The following is a 19,094-nucleotide window of genomic DNA, read 5'->3' as shown; positions in this document are numbered from 1 at the left end:
TATGGGTAGTCGGCGAATGAAACTCGTAAAGTAAAGGTAGAAAAAATCTAGGCTGTTTCTTACGAAAACATCTTTTCATTTATTATTGATTAATTGAATTGAATTCGTAATAATTGCACGTAGCTCTTTATAATTCACGAAACTTGCATAAATGCAGCCGGAGGCGGCATGGTTCGCGGACAGGTTTGACTAAAGTCTGACGTAACTGTACGGTGCGCTTTATTATTATTAGTTAAAATTTAGTGCTTGCGAAATGATGCGCCAGGCGTCCATTATTTGTAATTTGAATTATGTTTGGTCAAATTTGCGAGCAGCTAACGTAAATTACATTAAAGGATCAATTATTTGCTTTTACTTGACTCGCTTCTATTTGACTTTATATTATATTTTATCATGTCCTGCACATAAAAGTGGAGTATTTTAAAGAAATTTGTGCTGGTTTAAGTTTGTAAAAAGTGAAGTGCAGCTGTCAGTAAGGCCAGCATTGAACCTTAAATTTTGGGTCTGTACACCACAGATAATTTCACTGGAGCTGTCAGGGGGGGGGGGAGTCGGTCCTGAGTACTGCCGTTTATTCGTTCGTGTTCACGTGTGAGGGGCGATTACCAATATATGACCCCGCATAGTGGACCAATTACAAAAAAAAGCGCCCCGGGCCAACTGCCGTGACGTCACAGAGGGCTCCGTCTAGGTATCCCCAATTGACCAAGGGACAGACCCGAGCCCGCCAGCATGCCCCAGACCCCTTCGCACATCATTACCATTCAGCAGCCTACTGCACATGCGCAAATCGTAAAATTACGAAAACGAACCTTACAGTTTTAGAGTTTTTAGAGTTACTTCGTTGAAGAGGTGTACCTACATGCCTGAGGAGATTACTACTAGATAGGATCGTGACCTAACTGGTAGTAAATAGGAGAGTGTCGCAGGGGTCGGTGCTAGGACCTGTTGAGTGGAATCTGGCATACGACGCGCTGCTACCGTTACGAGTCTCGGCAGAAATGGTCCCTGTGCCCGTAGATCGCGAGATGTAGAAGGCAGTAACAAAAACGAAGGTGACAATACAGACGGTCCAAAACTGAATAGAGGAACACAGACAGCAGTTGGTGGAAAAAACAAAAGCTGCCTTCGTAGCCGGTAGAAGAAGATGACCAACTTCCACAATTACGATCCGTACAGGAAAAGTAAGGGATGCACTCGAGCAGCTGTAAAGAATGATATCGTTGAGGGTGGCAGCGGTCTATCGCACAATACGTAACGGAGACCTGTTCGTCGTGGCCAGCTGAACCTGCTGGTTAAAGCGAGAAGGAACATGGACATGGAGATGTAACGTACCACATCTTCCAGACTACGGTGTACCCCAATAAGATTAAAAAAAGCGTGGTAGAGTGCCGGAGTGCCTTAGATGAGAGAGCGGGCTGCATATAGAATATCAGAAAGAGGGAGAAATAAAGCGAGTTCCAGTTTAACTTCGATCGCAATACCGTTCGAGTCCTCCATTAAATTTTACGATTGCCCAATAGCGATCGCGGTGTTTTAAGAGAGATCGCCGCAATCAACGCGTGCTGGGAGGGTATAAAATTGTCTGTACCAAGTTTTGTGAATCGCGGATCAATTATAAAGCATTTGTGGTTCTGAAATGTAGGGCCTAGTAAAATACACAACGTAGTTCTCGTGTTTAAATTTCCGAGGAAAGAGAGTGCAGCGCGTGCGAATACTCAACTGTTATCAATAGGTACAATTACTATTAACTTCGCCGTGACAAGTAAAGAGCGATTTTTAAATTGCGAACGTATAAATTACACGAACGGTTTTTTTGGGCTTTTTTAAAATAATAAATCGTCCTTATTGAACATGTTATCCGATCAAATCTAGCTCAAGACTATTCTATTTAACCAGAAAGGAGGGAAATAAGTTTAGTGATCCCATTTTGACGAAACGGAGACATAAACAAACTCTCCGGTGCAAAACGGTCTTATTTGAAAGACGATTAAATCGTATTTAAAGTGGCATTTTATTTTGTGAAAAATCTAAAATAATGAACGGAAAAATTAGAGTGTGAAGAGTAGTTGGGGGTTGACTTTTTTTGCGCAGTGCGTGCAAGTTTTGAATGCGGTCGAGGTAAATACACGCTTCATTACCTTAAATATTTTCATACTATGAGAGGTAATTTTGTACCAAAGTGGGTTCAACTGTATTACTCCAAAAGCGATCCCGTTTTCAATTTTTCTGGGAGGCAGCCTTTTTCAAGGGAGGGCCGTACCATTTGTAATCTAAAGAAACACACCGATTCCAGCGATATTTGTACGTTACTTTTTTCTTGATTGTATAAAGTATTCGTCGAGGAATGTTTATTTTTGAATTATGTGTTAAAAATTAGAAATATCTGGAAATAACTACTTTGTGTTATTATGAAAGTCTATCACGGCTTAATGCGATAAGGAGTTTAGCCCTAGCACACTTAGATCCGTGTAGTATCACAGATGCTCGTAAAAGTGGGAATATAACTATTCACCACAATTATCCATTATTTATGTACAAAAGGACTACAATCAAGTCACATAATCAAACATTTCTTTTTGGTCAATTTTCCGAAAGTTTGTGTATTCTAATACACAAACGCTCTACAGTGTACAAATCTTATATAAACATTTAATGTATTAATTTCCCCACCCATTTTCTTAAAGTAAGTTCTATTTTAGTTTTTCAAAATAAACGTAGGTTTCATTTGTTTTGTAATTTGTTGTCCAACAAACTGATATTTTACCACAGAAACACATATATTTGAAAAAACGCTCTCGAAACTTTGCTTGAAACGACTGAAAATAACATTATAACTTGATTTGTCACAGAGGCAATCGCGAAGGGTGCCAAATGAAGGAGAGCACACCGTGTCCCGGTGGGAGAAGTCGGGTTTGAGAAATCCCACAGAATCTCAGTTGATGCAATACAGTGTGTGACCCTCTCGAACTGAGAGTGAGCCCCGTGCCCATCTCCACCAGGTTAGAACATGAGCAGTATGACGCAGATAACGATTTCCTCAGAACGATATAACTCGAAATGCCTGTAAGAAGAATGAGTAGCAGGCACCTGTTACTTTCCAGAACGGAGGGAAGTACTGCATAAATAAAGCTCAAGGCGATCATCGACTTGTTCTTTACCTACAAAACTCTTAGCAGAACGTCATCTCTTTCTAAGAGCATGCCAGCAACGCCACATCGTAAATAATGTAACATTCGAACGACCCGAATGTGTAACGACGCCACGTCGAAACTAAATAAACGGTCAAGTGACGCATTCGGCGACTAATTTAAAGATGAATAATTAAAATTGGACACGAAATACTGTTTATTAGCTCAATTGTCCTCGGAGTTAATTTGGATTTTGCGGTCATAATGGAGATTATAACGATCATTCAACGTAACGAAGTCGCAATCTCTGTTATATTATTCCACGACTTGTAATTGAATTTGAAACTTTAAAGGTGTGAATACCTTAAATTTTGAAACTAATATGGCTCAAATTAAAAATGAAACACACTACGTGCCTTTAATGACGCACCGACGCGTAGGGTTGAGATTATGCTGTGCACCCATTGGGATTTTTCGACAATTCAACCGGATTAACCGGATTAGTAGAAATGTCTATAGAAGCAGTTGTTGCGGTAATTGCGGCCATAGTTAAATATACCGACTCGGTTAAACCGGTTTAAATATTGTACAACCACATCATCATATTTGGGTAACTTCATCGCCGATCCGTACAGATTTTTCCTAAAAATGACAATGCTGTAACTTGATGCGAGGGTATGCGATTATAGTATATTAAGTATGGAGAACGGTAAGGGATTTTTACCGTTCGAAGACAATTGTTTGGAGGAGGAGCGAAGCGACGACTCCAATTATTGTCTGAGAACGGTGACCCTTAACGTTCGACGTGCTTATAACATTTTTTGCGCGATCGAAATTAAAATAAATTATGCAACCAATATAAATATACACTAAGAAATTAACGTGCAGAATAAATTGAAATGATCGAAGTGGTATGGTGTACATCACTAGGTAACCAGTTTATTTGTCAAAATTGAAATTAATAATTTCATAAAATTGTGCATGTGTCTGATGTAGTTTACTAGCTTTGCACTTCCTTTATGACTTTATGAGCGTCTTGCTATAGGAAACAACAGCACAAATTGTACGTTTAATGTACCTAACAATAATTAAAAATTAAATGTAATGTAAGACTGTTGATTTTTAAAAAGGCGTCGGTAAGTATTTTTGCTGTTCTGTTTTTAGATCGGTAAGTAATTTTGACGTCGTCGTAATCATAGCAACTGGTAAATTCTACGTACTGTCATGGAAACACCCATGGTAAATAGTCAGAAATGATCGATGGCGCAAAAATTTTGTTTACGGATTTATTTTTTATTAATCTGTCTTCCTATAAATCAAGTTTTCAGTGATACAGCCAAAAGTGTCGGACAGTGCAGAGAGCAAATGTAGAAGTGTTAGACCAGGTTCAAACGCAAGGGAATATCGTAGATGAGAAAGTTATAAATGTTGTTTATTTTGGGGATGTTACCAGTTCCACTTAAGCTGAAGACACTGTCCATACATGCAAAAGTCTTCAGTGGTAGATAAAAGCCATAGGCTAGGGATTGTTTCTTTGTTTTCAGATTGAATGCTTTAAAAAAGTACGAGACGATTATAAATAGTGGAAAAGGACGCGAGATTAAAAAAGACAACACCCGAATTAGAAAGTTCCAAGCTTCTATTTACAGAATGAAGTGGAGCTAAAACCAAAAGCAAACTTTAAAAGTGTAATTTAAGTTTCAGGATTTATGTTCACAGAGTATTGATAACCTCTTTCTCATTCAGCATTGATTAATGACCTTATTTGTATTTGGGCAATTAATCTAATGCAATGATTCAGCTATATCTACTTCAAATTTGTGCTTATTGATTGAGGGGGTCTAATGACCCATTTACAATTCGGATGTCAGGCATATCCGCCGAGAAAGCCCCGGTCATCGCAGTAATGTCGACCCACATCGAAATTATAAGAAAGGCGCAGCCCCTACAGAGTTAATTACACGTAATTATCTCTAAGGATAAAGCGACCATTAGTACCCTCATTTTCTCTAGCGTAACCCCCACGTTCTTGGCAACTTTTAATACTTCGTAGTTCTTTTGTGGACAGTGGAAGGAAAATGCGAATAATAATGTTACATAAAGAACTTGGGAGAAAGTTTGTTCGACTTGGAAACATTATGCCTTTGGTATTGATTTTTCGCTGTAGCCTTTAAATTTTAAAATACCAATTTAAGAGCTGAACTTTCCAAATTTATTGTCAAATTTCTATGTGATCAGATCAATTCGCGCTACTCAAGTGGAAGGCGTAGGAGAAATATGTTCCGAAAATAAGAGAGAAGTGTGACTAAGAATTTAAATTATTGCATTCCGTCTCTTACATACGTTTGATTGTGCTTAGAGTGCCCGATTGTGTGATAAAAAGGTTGAGTCCAGCAGGAAGGCCCTCGGCTCCATTTCGCATACGGAGGGTAGGTAAATCATTTAACAAAGCCGGAAATGAAGAGTAGCTAGATTTGGCAAGTTTCCGTTAGGTAATCCGACCTTTAATATATTATTAAAACATGTTTGATGGATAGATGAGTACGAATTTTTTGGCAAAATTTAGAGGTGAAACCTATTGATTTATGGAAAAGTAAAAACTTGTATAAGTACACAACATTTCCGAACCGAAATCGACAACAAGATTAGTTATTTATGACCAATGAAACCTTTTGAAACCTATTGTAGCGGATGTCTCACTGTAAGCACTAATCGAACGTTCTGATTGTCGGAACAGAACAAATTGCAATCAGGAATGAAATGTAGGGCAGGAATTAGACAAATGCGTTCGATTAATGATTTAATTCCAACTTTAGTGTTGATGTTATGTAATTAATGTGATTTATATAGTATGACAATTACAAGTTGGTTATTTTTTCTAAAAAAAAAAAAAACTGACCACCTCTGATGCTCGGGATGTTTCATTAATGTTCTAACATTAATCTCTCAACAGATTATGGAGTTTCGAAATTGCGATCAGGAAAACAGTGTTACGAAGCATGGCGTGTGGAGAAAGTAGGAGTGACGATCGAATTTACAAGTGCTATACGTGTGGAAATTTTGACCACAACTCTCCTGAATGTCCAGAGTTGACGGAGTTCTTGGGAAAACGACGACGAAATAAAGAAGATACGGCAATTAGTATCATAAGTGAATTCAGTCGACAAAGCTAAAGCGTATTGTTCAGTAGGAGTAGGGAAATATGAAGCGGAAATGCTGGTACTTATAATCATGTTCGTTCGATCGCATGGCCATTGAAAAAAGACTTTATCGAACTGGATGAAGGTTACTGCGGTGTCATCAAGATGGGAAACGGGGACGAAGCCCAGATAGAGGGCAGAGGCATCGTATTAATTCTACACCTGAAAAAGACGAGGAAGTTTTCAGAGACACTATACGTTTAAGATGTTGAATGTGCTTTGATTAAAGTTGACGGATAAAGGTTTGACCGTCAATGGTCATTGGTGATAGCGGAGTGGTTTTAGATAATGATAAGCTTATACTTAGACGAGTATACGTTATAAATACTGTGAATGAAAAAGTGAAAATTTTACCACTGGTTTAGTAATGCAGAGCCATCAAAATGCACCAATGGCATCGTAGATTTGGCCATGTGAACAAAAGGGATCTCGTGATAATTCCTTTTCTCAAAGACTTAAAGGAGGAACCCAAAAAAGGCGATGGAAAATGTGAAGTTTACATTAAGGAAAAATTCAGCCGTCTTAGTTTCCCGAAGATGCCTGATGCTAGAATGGATATCCCCATGGATTTTTGGGCAGCAGCCATTATGCCATCAGTTTTTATCACAAATCGGTACCTCTTACCTTACGAAATCTGGCACGATAAATTAAAGTTAGAGGAGGTAAATTTAATCGAGATTTTTGGTTGCCAAGCATGGGCGAAGGTATCTAAGTCGAAGAACTTTGAACCAAAAGAGGAAAAATGTGCTGGTTGCCGACGAAGGATGGTTCTAGGTTGTGGAGTTTGATGCGGAGAAAGGTAATCAAGATGTAATCTTCCAGGAAGAGATTTTTCCATTTAAACAACCTGTATTTTGTGATCAAGTGATTGACAGAACCAAACTAAGACATTTGAGATTAAAATTTTTTACGGTCAGTTCCTAAACGATTTAAACGAAAGCGAAGGAGTGCTATTGAAATCCTAGAAGTTACTACGGATGAAAATGATGATGATGAAATTGTGCCAAAAGGAGAAATGGTTGCTCAGAATCAAGATGCGTTAGATGGATGGCTTGAAATTCAAAATCAATCAAAGGAAGACGCAAGGTTGAAACCGGTAATCCTGACGAAGGACCTGTCATTGTACAATTAAGAAGTTCTAGTAGAGTATCAATAGCAACATTGCTATGTTTGCACGCCTGCTCAACTCTGCGAACATGAAGAGAAGGTTCAATCCAGCTGTGAGTGGTCCAAAAGCACTTGCGTGGGACGAAGCCATCAGTGCAGTTTGGATGAGGTAGTATTGATGGAAGCGCACGATAAAAGTGAAGTCGACTTAATAATAGTCTATAAGAGGTCCTTGATTTGTCTTAAAAACTGACCATTTTTGATGCCCGCAACGACGCAACAATATGGGACACTTTGCCCTTGAATTCTGCGCATGCGCCACGTCCAAGGTTATTTGAACTACCGCGCACGTACCAAGTGAATGTCACTGAAGGTCATCGTGGTTATAGTTTAAATGAACCGGTAGGATTTTTTTGAACTAATGTTATTGAAGGTCAAACGAGGGCGCAAGTTCTGTGAGCTACCTTCAAGGTCGAATGCATTACTCCATCGTAATCTGTGCTCACTAAAGGTCAAAATTGAAGGTGAAATAGAGGGTAGAATTGAAGGTGATCGTTGAGTAGAGGCTAATTTCTTTTTACTGATTGGTTATCGATGGGCATGCTCCAAGGTCACTAAGATGTTGATTATCGATTTCGGGGGGTGCACATGGTCAGTAAAGGAATGCCACTAAAGGTCAATCGAAATCCTGGTTTCCTATTTGTTGACTTCTAGCTCACTTTGTAATCCCCATATGCACATTAGTGGTCTAGGTCGGCGTATTGTTCTATTAGCCCAAACAACATTGTCGAGTTTCAAAACATAGGGTGTATTGTTGAAGGTGACATATTTCCTTGTATATAAATTAAGAGCAAAGTTTGTGTATTAAAATAAATGTATAAAGGGTGCTAACTCATTTCGCTGGCATCCTTACCCTTACATACATGCACGTGGTGTCAGTTGAAGTTGGACTGCGGTGTTAAGGGTCCCTCGTTCGAATCCGGGTTCGGGCATGGATATATTTGTAAATGTATACAGAAACCCCGCCCACTCAAAAATAAAGGCTAAAATAAATAAGTAAAGTATAAGTAGGCAAGGATGCTATATAATATAATAGTATCCTTGATAAGTAGGTATTATTTTGCTTCACAGTGTACCAATATTGGTAGTAAATTTAAATGCCTTCCTTATGTACTTAAAAACGTAATTACTAGAGAAATGGAAACGGAGCAGATAACTGGTAACTGCTAACAGGGAACAGGCGAACAGACTGAACCGGGGCTGTTTATTTGAAAGCTGTTTATTGGGAAGCCGTTTATTCGAAAAACTGTTTTATTGGGAAAGCTGTGATAATTCTGGCCTTCTGTGGAACCAAATTCCAAAGAATGTCATGACATTAGGGTGTGTCTGTTAGGTACTTCGTAGGTGTGTCAAACATCCACATTCTCAATCGAACCATTCAGGTGATAGGATGACAACTGCGAGCAGACGATTTAGTAAATATATACATAGTAGTAGGTAAGTAACACCGATTCTAGCACACATTGACCTTGATAGACTTACTTGATCCAAGGTCATTCTTAAGGCCAATTCATACCATAGCTTAGGTGACGCTCTGCTTACGCTCCGCTCAAAATATTGTAACATGCTATTTCAATAGGAATATTCACATTTGACGATCAGGTCACGGTCAGAACATGTTCATAGAAATACACGCTACAATAATTGACAGAGCCGTGATCTGACCGATAATGTGAATTGACCTTTAGGTGAGTCATTCTCTCTGTCACCGAAGGTCAAGCCAGTGTCCTGAACTAAACTGGAGGTCAAACAGAGCAATGCCACTGAAGGTTAAATGCTCCGATTCAATGTCGTTAAACGAAAGTTAAACGAGCGGAGGGAGATTCCATGTCACTGAAGGCTAAACGCTGAGGTGGGACATTTAAACCAATGTCGATGAAGGTTAAACGCGGCGAATGACACTAAAGGCGGTAAGTATCACTGAAAGTTAAACGAGTCAATGTAACTGCAGGTCAAAGAGAGCAGACGTGAAGGTGAAATAGAGGGCAAAAGTGAAGGTTAAATATGGTGCCGCTTATAAGTAAAGTTATCAGATTTCCAAAAATCTAATAAAAGTAGGGCATTTCATTTAAAAGAATTAAGTTAGATAGCGCCACCTGGCGGTGACGCATTTAATTAATAACCTTTTTATGACAAAATATATGGACAGAGCCTACATTTATAACAAAGTTTTAAGAATTTTAAAATCTGCAGTCGTTTCAGAGATATCGTGCTGTCCCGTTCCTCGCTAAACACAATGTATACAGTGCGTTTTATCTTGCATTGGAACATACGATTTTGCATGCAATGACGTTTCCCTATATGTTCCATTAAAAAAAAACGCATCAACTGCAACATATAGGATATGTGCGGTTCACAACTATACACACGTATTGGAAATTTGTGCGAGTCACAACTGAACCAGCCTTTAATTATTTTTAGGTTATGTACGTTGAAATGGAAGGTATTGGTTCATCAGGATACTGAACTGCAAGTAAATCGCGGACTTTTCTTGCACTGTTGTGACCTTTGTATAAATTTATAATTTCAATTTTCATTTTTTAAATTTATCTGCAGGGCGGTAGATGTGAAGGTGACAGTTGTACATTTCACCTACTACCCATTTGAACTACTTCTATAGGTTGACGCGTTTTTTTTACAATGGAACATATTATAGGTAAATAACATTGCATGCAAAATCGCATGCTCCAGTTCAAGATAAACCCACTGTATATATAAAACATTGATCTTTCAACATCTATTGCCCAATAAACAAGAGGTGGGGGTAAAAAAGAGTGAAATATACATATTGATAGAAAGTACGTAAGAGGTATCTGAAGAATTTGAAGAGTGTAACGAATTTGAAGAACCTGAGAATTAGAAGAGATTGAAGGATAGGAAGCAACTGAATCGATGGAAGAATCCGAAAAATGTGAACAATCCGAAGCATTGTGGGCTAAAGACTCGGAATGATGTCGGGAACTTACTTAATCTGAAAAGTCATCAAAACCATTCTAATTTTTTTGCTCCGTTGTTAATTGGTAATCCCCCTCCCCTCCCCATGCCGTGCTACTGTAGTGAATCAGATTAATAAAGAATAATACCTAACTCTTGTAAGATTTTAACATGGCAACGGAAATCAGATTTCTGCCACCCTTAGCCCTAGCGGACACGGAGCGACTGTTCTGTAACTACAGTTGCACGCGCAACTGGTTTGCAACTGTAGTTGCAGAACAGTCGCTCCGTGTGCGCTAGGGCTTAAGGGAGGTATTGCATTGGGGTAAAAAATGGCCTCCATTTTTTTGACGAAGATACAGATTTTCGGGCACCAGGAATCGAGATCATATAAAATATATGGATTATGTCAATCGGTTGGTCTGTCTGTACTCTTATTTCCGGGTAAACGGTTGAACCGATTGGACCCAAATTTGGTACACATATTCTTAGACATAAAAAGAAGAGCTGACCAGATTTTGGGGCATAGCCAGGTGCAGTGCGTGTGGTTTCTGTGCTATCCTACATTTACCGTCGCGCTGACAAAGTATACGAATTCACGTAAAAAAATTTCGCGAATCAACTTTTTGATGACCTTGCATCCTTGCAAGTAGTAATATATGGCCGATTCTAAATCACACTAGATGAAAATCCCTATAAACGCCACTAGAATTGAGTGATTCTGAACTGCGGTAGCGAGGTTTGCACCTGTGCTAACGTCAAGGTTAAGGAGTCGAGGTTTGTGCTCTAGATAAAGTATCGGAGGTTTGCGTCCGAGCTAAAGTAATTTGGTTTGCGCCTGAGTCGAGGGTTCTTGTCGATGATAGTGTACGGCACACTAGATGAAAATCCCTAGCAAATTCGAGGTTTGCGCTTGTACTAACGTCAAGGTCAAGGGGTCGAGGTTTGTGCTCTAGATAAAGTATCGGAGGTTTGCGTCCGAGCTAAAGTAATTTGGTTTGCGCCTGAGTCGAGGGTTCTTGTCGATGATAGTGTACGGCACACTAGATGAAAATCCCTAGCAAATTCGAGGTTTGCGCTTGTACTAACGTCAAGGTCAAGGGGTCGAGGTTTGTGCTCTAGATAAAGTATCGGAGGTTTGCGTCCGAGCTAAAGTAATTTGGTTTGCGCCTGAGTCGAGGGCTCGTGTCGATGGTAGTGTACGGCCGATTCTAAATCACACTATATTCTAAATATGACTTTGAAGATGTGGTGGGGATTGACGCTTATAAAAGCATCTATATGTTTTCTGCATTAGCATTTGATGCAGAGCACGAGGCGATATATGGAAGCGGTGAATACAGCCCAGAGGAGTAATTTTCGTAATTTTGATAGACGTTGGCTTTCAACTTCTTGTGTGCAAGCGCACTTGACTCAATTTTCGTTGCACCTCGAATACCTCCAGGTACCATTTTAATCTCTTTATTTTCGTAAGCAAATCCTCAATTCTCTTGCGGTTTCGGGTTACGTTTATAAATGTTGTTGTTGTTGTGGTTGGTGTTTTTGTCATTGTAACGGATGCTCTTTCTGTACCAAGATGAATATTACAGCACTAATTCCTATCCTTTATATACCACCTTCAGTTCATAAACAAACCACTTCATCTCGAGCGCAAACCTTACTTTAGCCTGGATGCAAACCTCTGATACTTTATCCCTGAGCGCAAACCCCCAACATGATCAAATTACTTTAGCGCAGGCGCAAACCTCTCTATGCTAGTGTGATTTAGAAACAGCCATATATTCATTTTAGACAAGAACTTTGACGTTAGCTCAGGCGCAAACCTCGCTAGCGCAGTTCAGAACCACTCAATCCGAGTGACTTTTCTAGAGGGATTTTCATCTAGTGTGATTTAGAATCGGCCGTACACTACCATCGACAAGAACCCTTGACTCAGGCACAAACCGACTTACTTTAGCTCGGACGCAAACCTCCGATAGTTTATCTCGAGCACAAACCTCGACCCCTGGACCTTGACGTTAGCACAGGCACAAACCTCGCTAGCACAGTTCAGAACCACTAAATTCTATTGACTTTTCTAGGGGTTTTCATCTAGTGTGGTTTAGAATCGGCCATATATTACTACTCTTGCACCATTGTGCAGACAATAAATAAAATAAACAAATCGATCCCCGTTTACGTGAATTCGTATACTTTGCTAGCGTGGGGGCCAATGAGTTGACTACTGACGTCACGAGGACTAGTCTCGCTCACAGGTACGTTTCTTGCTTCGTACTGACCCTTGATCTTAAAATGCTCACAGCGGACGTAAATATCAATATTTTGCCCTCAACATTTTTTTATCGTTTTTTAATAACCAAATCTCTCAATTTTAGTTAAAATATAAGAAATATAAAACATGTCGGACCTCCTTATTCAAGTATCTCGGATAAATTTGTATTAGTTTGGAGTGGTTGCGAAACCTTTACTACAGCTTTGCTTGCTTTCTCATGTACCCCAAAAAGGGGGTTTTAGCAGTTATCAATTGAGGCCAAAGAACGGTCTTAAATTTGAAAGTAGGCCCTTTCAGCTCAAGTGCCATAATCAACGCTTGCTTTTGAGTAAAAAAAACTAGTCCGCGAAAAAGATCTGGGAAATATCATCGCGCACGGCTTCCCAAAACCGGGATATACCAATCTTGGCATAACAGCTAGCTTCGTGTTGGTCTTACGTGGTTAGAAGGATACGAATCCTTTAACTATCCCAGGCGAATAACTAATTAGATATTTCAGGTGTATTTAATTCTAATTTAATCTTAGATGACTTGTAACCTTAATGGTGAGTAAAGTGGGACAGTGCCGATGTCCATGATCACGAAACATGTTTGGAAGTTTTCCCAATTTAAATGAATTTGCAATCATTTTCACATTTACTTCATAATAACTGACTATTGTCGTAGACTTATCAAACTAAGTGTCGGTGTGTGTTAAGATGATATGTGTGTGAAAGAAGACCGAGAAAAATCTGTAACTGGGAAGCACCTTCCCACGCAAATCTCAATAAAATGAAACGTTTAGCTACAATTATAAGCACTTGTGCAACAATGTAAAAAGCCACACACACTTAAGCTGCAAATGTTGCAATAATACAATAAGCAGCGACGATATGTTGAACACTCTGTGGCAAATGATTGCACCTATAACGTCATGTATAGGTTGACCTTTGAAGTGTGCTCGATTTCGTATAGACAGCAATAAAGTAATCGACATAATACGAACCTGGAGATATCTCAACTGCAAGGCGGCGGGCGAATCCCCAATGACCTCGGACGCCTCGCGCAACGCTCTCGAAGCTTTCTGTTCTCCTTCGGCGGCAATAACTTTAGCACGTGCCTCGCGTGCGGCCTCCGCCTCGGCGGCCATAGCTCTCTGCAGCTGAACCGGGAGACGGACGTCCTTTCTATTAAACAAAACAGAACGTGCGTTACTGGAGCGACCGACGATACGTAAACTAGTCCTACATCTCAACCCGTTCCACGTTGATGCCCCACGATTCGGTCGCCTCATCTAGCAGAGCTTTCATGTGTTGGGAGATACTTTCGCGTTCGCTGAGAATCTCGTGAAGAGGTCTTTGTCCCATTATATTTCGTAGAGTGGTTTGTGCGAGAAGTCGAGTGGAATGATGAGCGTTTTCAACGTTCGCAATTGAAACCGTTGCGTTTGAAACGCGATAATATACCACGGCGTCGACGGATACAGTCACGCTGTCCTTTGTTAAAACCTGAAATGACAAAACAGGGTTGGAAACTTTCTGCGATTTTGTCGTTTTAAACACGCAATCTAACTGAAAACTATGTCAAACATCCTTTCGTAACTGATTTACACTTGCAGATTTTTGACACGTGGCGTGGAAATGTCGCGACTAATGATTCAGTACGATCTGTTCTGAACGAACAACACCCTTTAACTGAAATTACATGAAAGTAGTTATATTACATCAATATAATCCACCGCTAATTAGAGAGTCTTATAGCTTTGAGCATTACTTACAATTACAATTTTAGTCCAAATTGAAAATTTTCTCATGAATATCTCAACATATTAATCAAATAATTGATGCTCGGCTATGAATTGTAACACTATTTTGATGTTTCCTATGTACATGCAATTTATTATTTTACGAGTTGTGTTATCTCAATTGCTCCCACATGTACTTGAATGTGTCTTTTACTGAATTGATTTATCATATTTTTCACTGCATTTATGATGTCTCGTGTGTTTTGATTTTATGAATTTGTTTAATTGCATTTGATTCGATTACCGGAGATTTATCTACCATTTGAGATGTTTTATTTATGTGTATTTTTTCATGCACTTTTGTTGCTGTAGATGATTTTCTTCATGTATTTGTGTGGTCTATGCCAGGGTTTTTGTTCCGTAGAAGGTTTCCCTGGTTGTGTGCGTAATATATTTATATGTTCTTGTGATTTATTACGTACAAAAATTCTGTATTTTATTTAATTCTCTTCCCGATTATGTCCCACGTCCCAACACATACAAGAACCGATTACACAACGTAGGAGTTCATTCGTGCAATCCATATTGGGCCAACTGCTAACCAAATTCAAACGTCAATCGTTTCGACTTGAACACTTGAAAGGTAGGTGGTTCTGCTCGTAGTTTTTGGTCCAGAGTTGCCAACGGTAAGTATAGGGTACGTCAACGTTTTCAGTGTCGGCTTGGGAGACCCCTATAGGATCATTACAGTGTTTCAGTCATGAATACACAAGATTATTAATCCTCGGGTTGCCAGCACATCTTTGTACAATTTTAAAACGTGGCTTCAATGCACTTGCGTGTTTCGTAAAAATTCTATGTGGAATGATTTGATCTATCTTGCAATTTGCATCAGTCACAAACCATCATGTGACCATTAGATTTAAAAATATAAAAGTATTAATATCTACACACCCTGTAGATGATTTAGCAATTATTGTCGGTGGTCCTACGACGTACATTGGAGCAGTAGCAGGCAGTTGATGTCAAGTTTTCCCATAGATCAGATGTGCGTAATTTAGCGGCAGACGTGACAATAGAACGTCTAGCCATTTACGAAGAATAATTCGAATTACCAGTTTAAGAACAAGGTTCCAACTTTACCACTACGTTTTCCATGAAGACATCATCGGTAGGTGCAGATATAGACTAACCACATTCTGATTGACCACGACTCCTCTACTCTGATTGCGGGATACTCACCATAGAGATCCGGTAGGTATCAAACGGAAGGTCGATAACGACACCAGGTCATTGAGAGGAGGCAATGTTTAGATATTTATTTACCTTTATAATCGCGATTTCCTTTTCCAAGTAATCGAAGATATGGCGTAAGCGGGAAGTGAGAAGCTCCCCACATTATTTCCTGAGTAAAAAGGTCTAATAAAAATTTTCCCGTAGATGACTCCTTTAGGAGGTTCCTAATTCACATAACAAATGCTACTATGATTCAGTACACCTTAAAGTAAAAATCTGCAATGAGTTTGAGATCTAAAACATTTCCGCTATTTAAAATGTGTTTTTCTTGAACAATAATCGACTTTCACATGAATACTTGCTATTGGTATGTACATCACATGTACTTTTCGTGTTAAATTAATTTATGTTAACGGCGGCTGGAGTAGAGCCACACTATTTTGATGTTTCCTATGTACATGCAATTTATTATTTTACGAATTGTGTTATCTCAATTGACCGTACATGTATTTTAATGTGTTTTTTACTGAATTGATGTATCATGTTTTCCACTGCATTTATGATGTGTCGTGTGTCTTGTTTTTATGAATTTGTTTAATTGCATTTGATTCGATTACCAGAGATTTATCATACAATTTGAGATGTTTTATTTATATGTATTTTCTCATGCATTTTGTTGCTGTAGATGATTTTTTTCGTGTATTTGTATGGCCTATGCCGGGGTTTTTGTCCCGTAGAAGGTTTTCCTGGTATAGTCTTGTTGTGTGCGTAATATATTTATTTGTTCTTGTCATTTCTTACGCACAAAAATTCTGTCATTTATTTAATTTTCTTCCCGATTATGTCTCACGTCCTAACACATACAAGAACCGATTACAAAACGTAGGAGTTCATTCGTGCAATCCGTATTGGGCCAACTGCTATCCAAATTCAAAAGTGCCGCGAAACGTCAATCGTTTCGACTCGAACGACTTGAAAGGTATGTGGTTCTGCTCATAGTTTTTTTGTCCAGAGTTGCCAGTAGTAAGTATAGGGTAAGTCAACGTGATTGATGTGGACGACGTTTGCTAAGTGAACATGTAAGCTAAGGATGCTTGTTTTATAAGTCGGAAGTTGAGTTGCCGGTATCAGTTCCCTCTGCTCCGAAGGTTTACAGTGGGACGGTTGTGAAGAGAACGCGTGGTCACTCTAACCATCACGAATGGCGCGTCCCACTTCCGCTTGAAATCGCCGATGGCAATGTTCCGAGTTATTTCCATTACGCGGTCTATTGATTCTTTTTTTTTGGTTGTTGACCATTGCTAATATATGGAGTTATTCGTGGACACTATGCCCTAATGTGTAAATCAAAATGTTTTTAATGCACGGAAACTTGAAGAGTATAATATCCTCTAAAGCACGGTGGTTTACATAAATTCTAAATTTGGAAATTCGCGTTTGTCACCTCTTTGCTAACATTCTCACTACCACACGTTTCAAAATGTTGCTAACGGTGCATTCATACCTACCTCTTGGGGCGGAATATCATAAGTACGAGTGCGAAGATCGACCCTTGCGTACGCATCAATGCAAGGAAGGATGAAGAATATGCCTGAAACAAAAAACTTCGTTAATTATCTGTGCTAATAAACCAGTATCATATAATCATTGCTGTTAACTTGAAGGCAACACGATATGCCAATTTGTGATGATTTGGATCCAAAGGGGATTTTCGATTATTCGACCGGAATTGAGGCGACTTCATCAAGAGAAAGAACTGAGCGAAAACATCTCCATCCAGCCACGACCTCGAAGGCGAAGACGATCCTTCACGGCACTCCGGAGAAAATTAGGAGGATTGCGTGATTTCCGAAGAACAGTTCCATTTTCTGTTCTATGCGCGGTCCGTGCACAGTCTACTTGAAGGGTGCCGAAAAAGTCGCGTTAAAACCTGCCTGCCTGTGATTGGCCGAACCGAAACTGGAATAGCTGCTTGCAGTGGGCGGTCCTGAGTTCATTGCATTTTAACATCGATCACAGCGAGACCAAGACTGCACTCCGAGTCCTAGTGCATATTAACAATAGACGTTCAAGGTATTTATAAACCAGGAAACATGATCGCGTTGTAGTTTATAATCTTTGCTGTTCGCCCCGTCGTAGATTGTTGCATTGTAGTTTAAATTTGTGTTATAGTAAAGGCGATTTAATCACCTACTACGGTTGCATTCAAATAACTGCTTGTGAGCACTGTTTGTTTTCATTTTAACGACTCGAGCCTGGAGGCGTTACTACACGTATTTACAGCAGTTTGTTTTGATTTTCGATCTAATTGTATACCAATTTATGAAACAAGAATTAAGTTTCTTTCTGTACTCGGCGGTTTTAGAGTAAATATTTTGATTTTTGACTAACGTAATAAAGACAGATTTTCTTTTCCATGCAGCGAATTTTTGTGAATGAATGAGTTAACCTTACTCTTACAGGAATGTGCCGCCGCAACCCCCATTTCTTTTGACGTGTGTTATTTACAGCACAAAGGCGATTTTCTAAGAGAAAAAGAACGTAATAAGTTTTTAATAAAGACTATTGATTTTTAATCATTTATCCTTTCCCATTTCCCCGAGGCCAGAAAAGGATCATCGATTGAAGCCCAACAACCATTATTTTATGTAAGAAGAACCACCCTTAAGTAAAATAGTTTGAGAAAGAAAATGTAGGAAGAGTTGAAAAGTAACCAGCCGGTTGCACAAGGCACACTACTATAGTTTGAATCCCCCTTCCTGAGACTTTCAGATTCCATACATTATCCATCATCTCACATTATAATTCTGTAACATCAAATGGAACGATAAAATAGGTATACAGTGTAGTTTTATATTTATCCATTATATTAGGAAGAAATACAAGAGAAACTTCTTAAATGAGGGTTCAAAAATTTATAGAAATGCAAAAAGCGAGACCTTATAGACGACTTGGCACATGGTTATTTTAGAAGAGCTAAATTTAGACGATGAAATAGTAAGACTGGATTTGGAAATGAGAGTTTCTGAGACTGAGACTTCTGACTTTTTTTCCCATTTGAACCTTTTTGCTAGAGTAAAGGTACTTTCAGTACAACCTAAAAACAGAGAGTCAGAAGATGTAAAGTAAAACAAAAGGTTCCCCAAGGTCAAACAAGTTGGATGACATCAACAAATGGATTCGCGTTATGCTCCAGACCGGTAACCTTGTGAAAAAGAAAAGAGAGACTAATTCCAAAAAGCCCTTGACCGGCAGCCGTATTGTCTAAAAAATCAATTCTCGAATAGTGTCTCAGGAATTTGATTGTCAGACTTCGTATTATGTTCCAAATGTTTGAAAAGTTGTGCCAAGTTAAAATAAAAGAATCGGAAACCGATGACGTATAGTCCCCAATCCCAGAAATAACGACCATCATATTTTTGTCTTTTGAT

At 39.1% G+C, this 19,094-nt stretch overlaps 1 protein-coding gene across 5 annotated transcripts in view; it reads right to left on the bottom strand.

Annotated features, from left to right (window-relative positions):
• Positions 1 to 19,094, bottom strand: part of LOC116173492 (band 7 protein AGAP004871) — a 113,641-nt gene that overhangs the window by 6,901 nt on the left and 87,646 nt on the right. For all 5 annotated transcript variants that reach the window (XM_031490994.1, XM_031490991.1, XM_031490993.1 and 2 more), the window contains exons 4-6: positions 17,172 to 17,254; positions 13,932 to 14,191; positions 13,690 to 13,870 (exon numbers count right to left, since the gene is read on the bottom strand). In XM_031490994.1, coding sequence (XP_031346854.1) covers positions 13,690 to 13,870; positions 13,932 to 14,191; positions 17,172 to 17,254 — 524 coding nt within the window. The remainder of the gene's footprint in view (positions 1 to 13,689; positions 13,871 to 13,931; positions 14,192 to 17,171; positions 17,255 to 19,094) is intronic.

This window comes from Photinus pyralis, unplaced genomic scaffold (assembly GCF_008802855.1).
Source record: "Photinus pyralis isolate 1611_PpyrPB1 unplaced genomic scaffold, Ppyr1.3 Ppyr1.4_LG6, whole genome shotgun sequence".
NCBI classification, from domain to species: domain Eukaryota; kingdom Metazoa; phylum Arthropoda; class Insecta; order Coleoptera; family Lampyridae; genus Photinus; species Photinus pyralis.
Note: the sequence above shows the minus strand (reverse complement) of the source record. Positions and strands in the feature narration are given on the sequence as shown.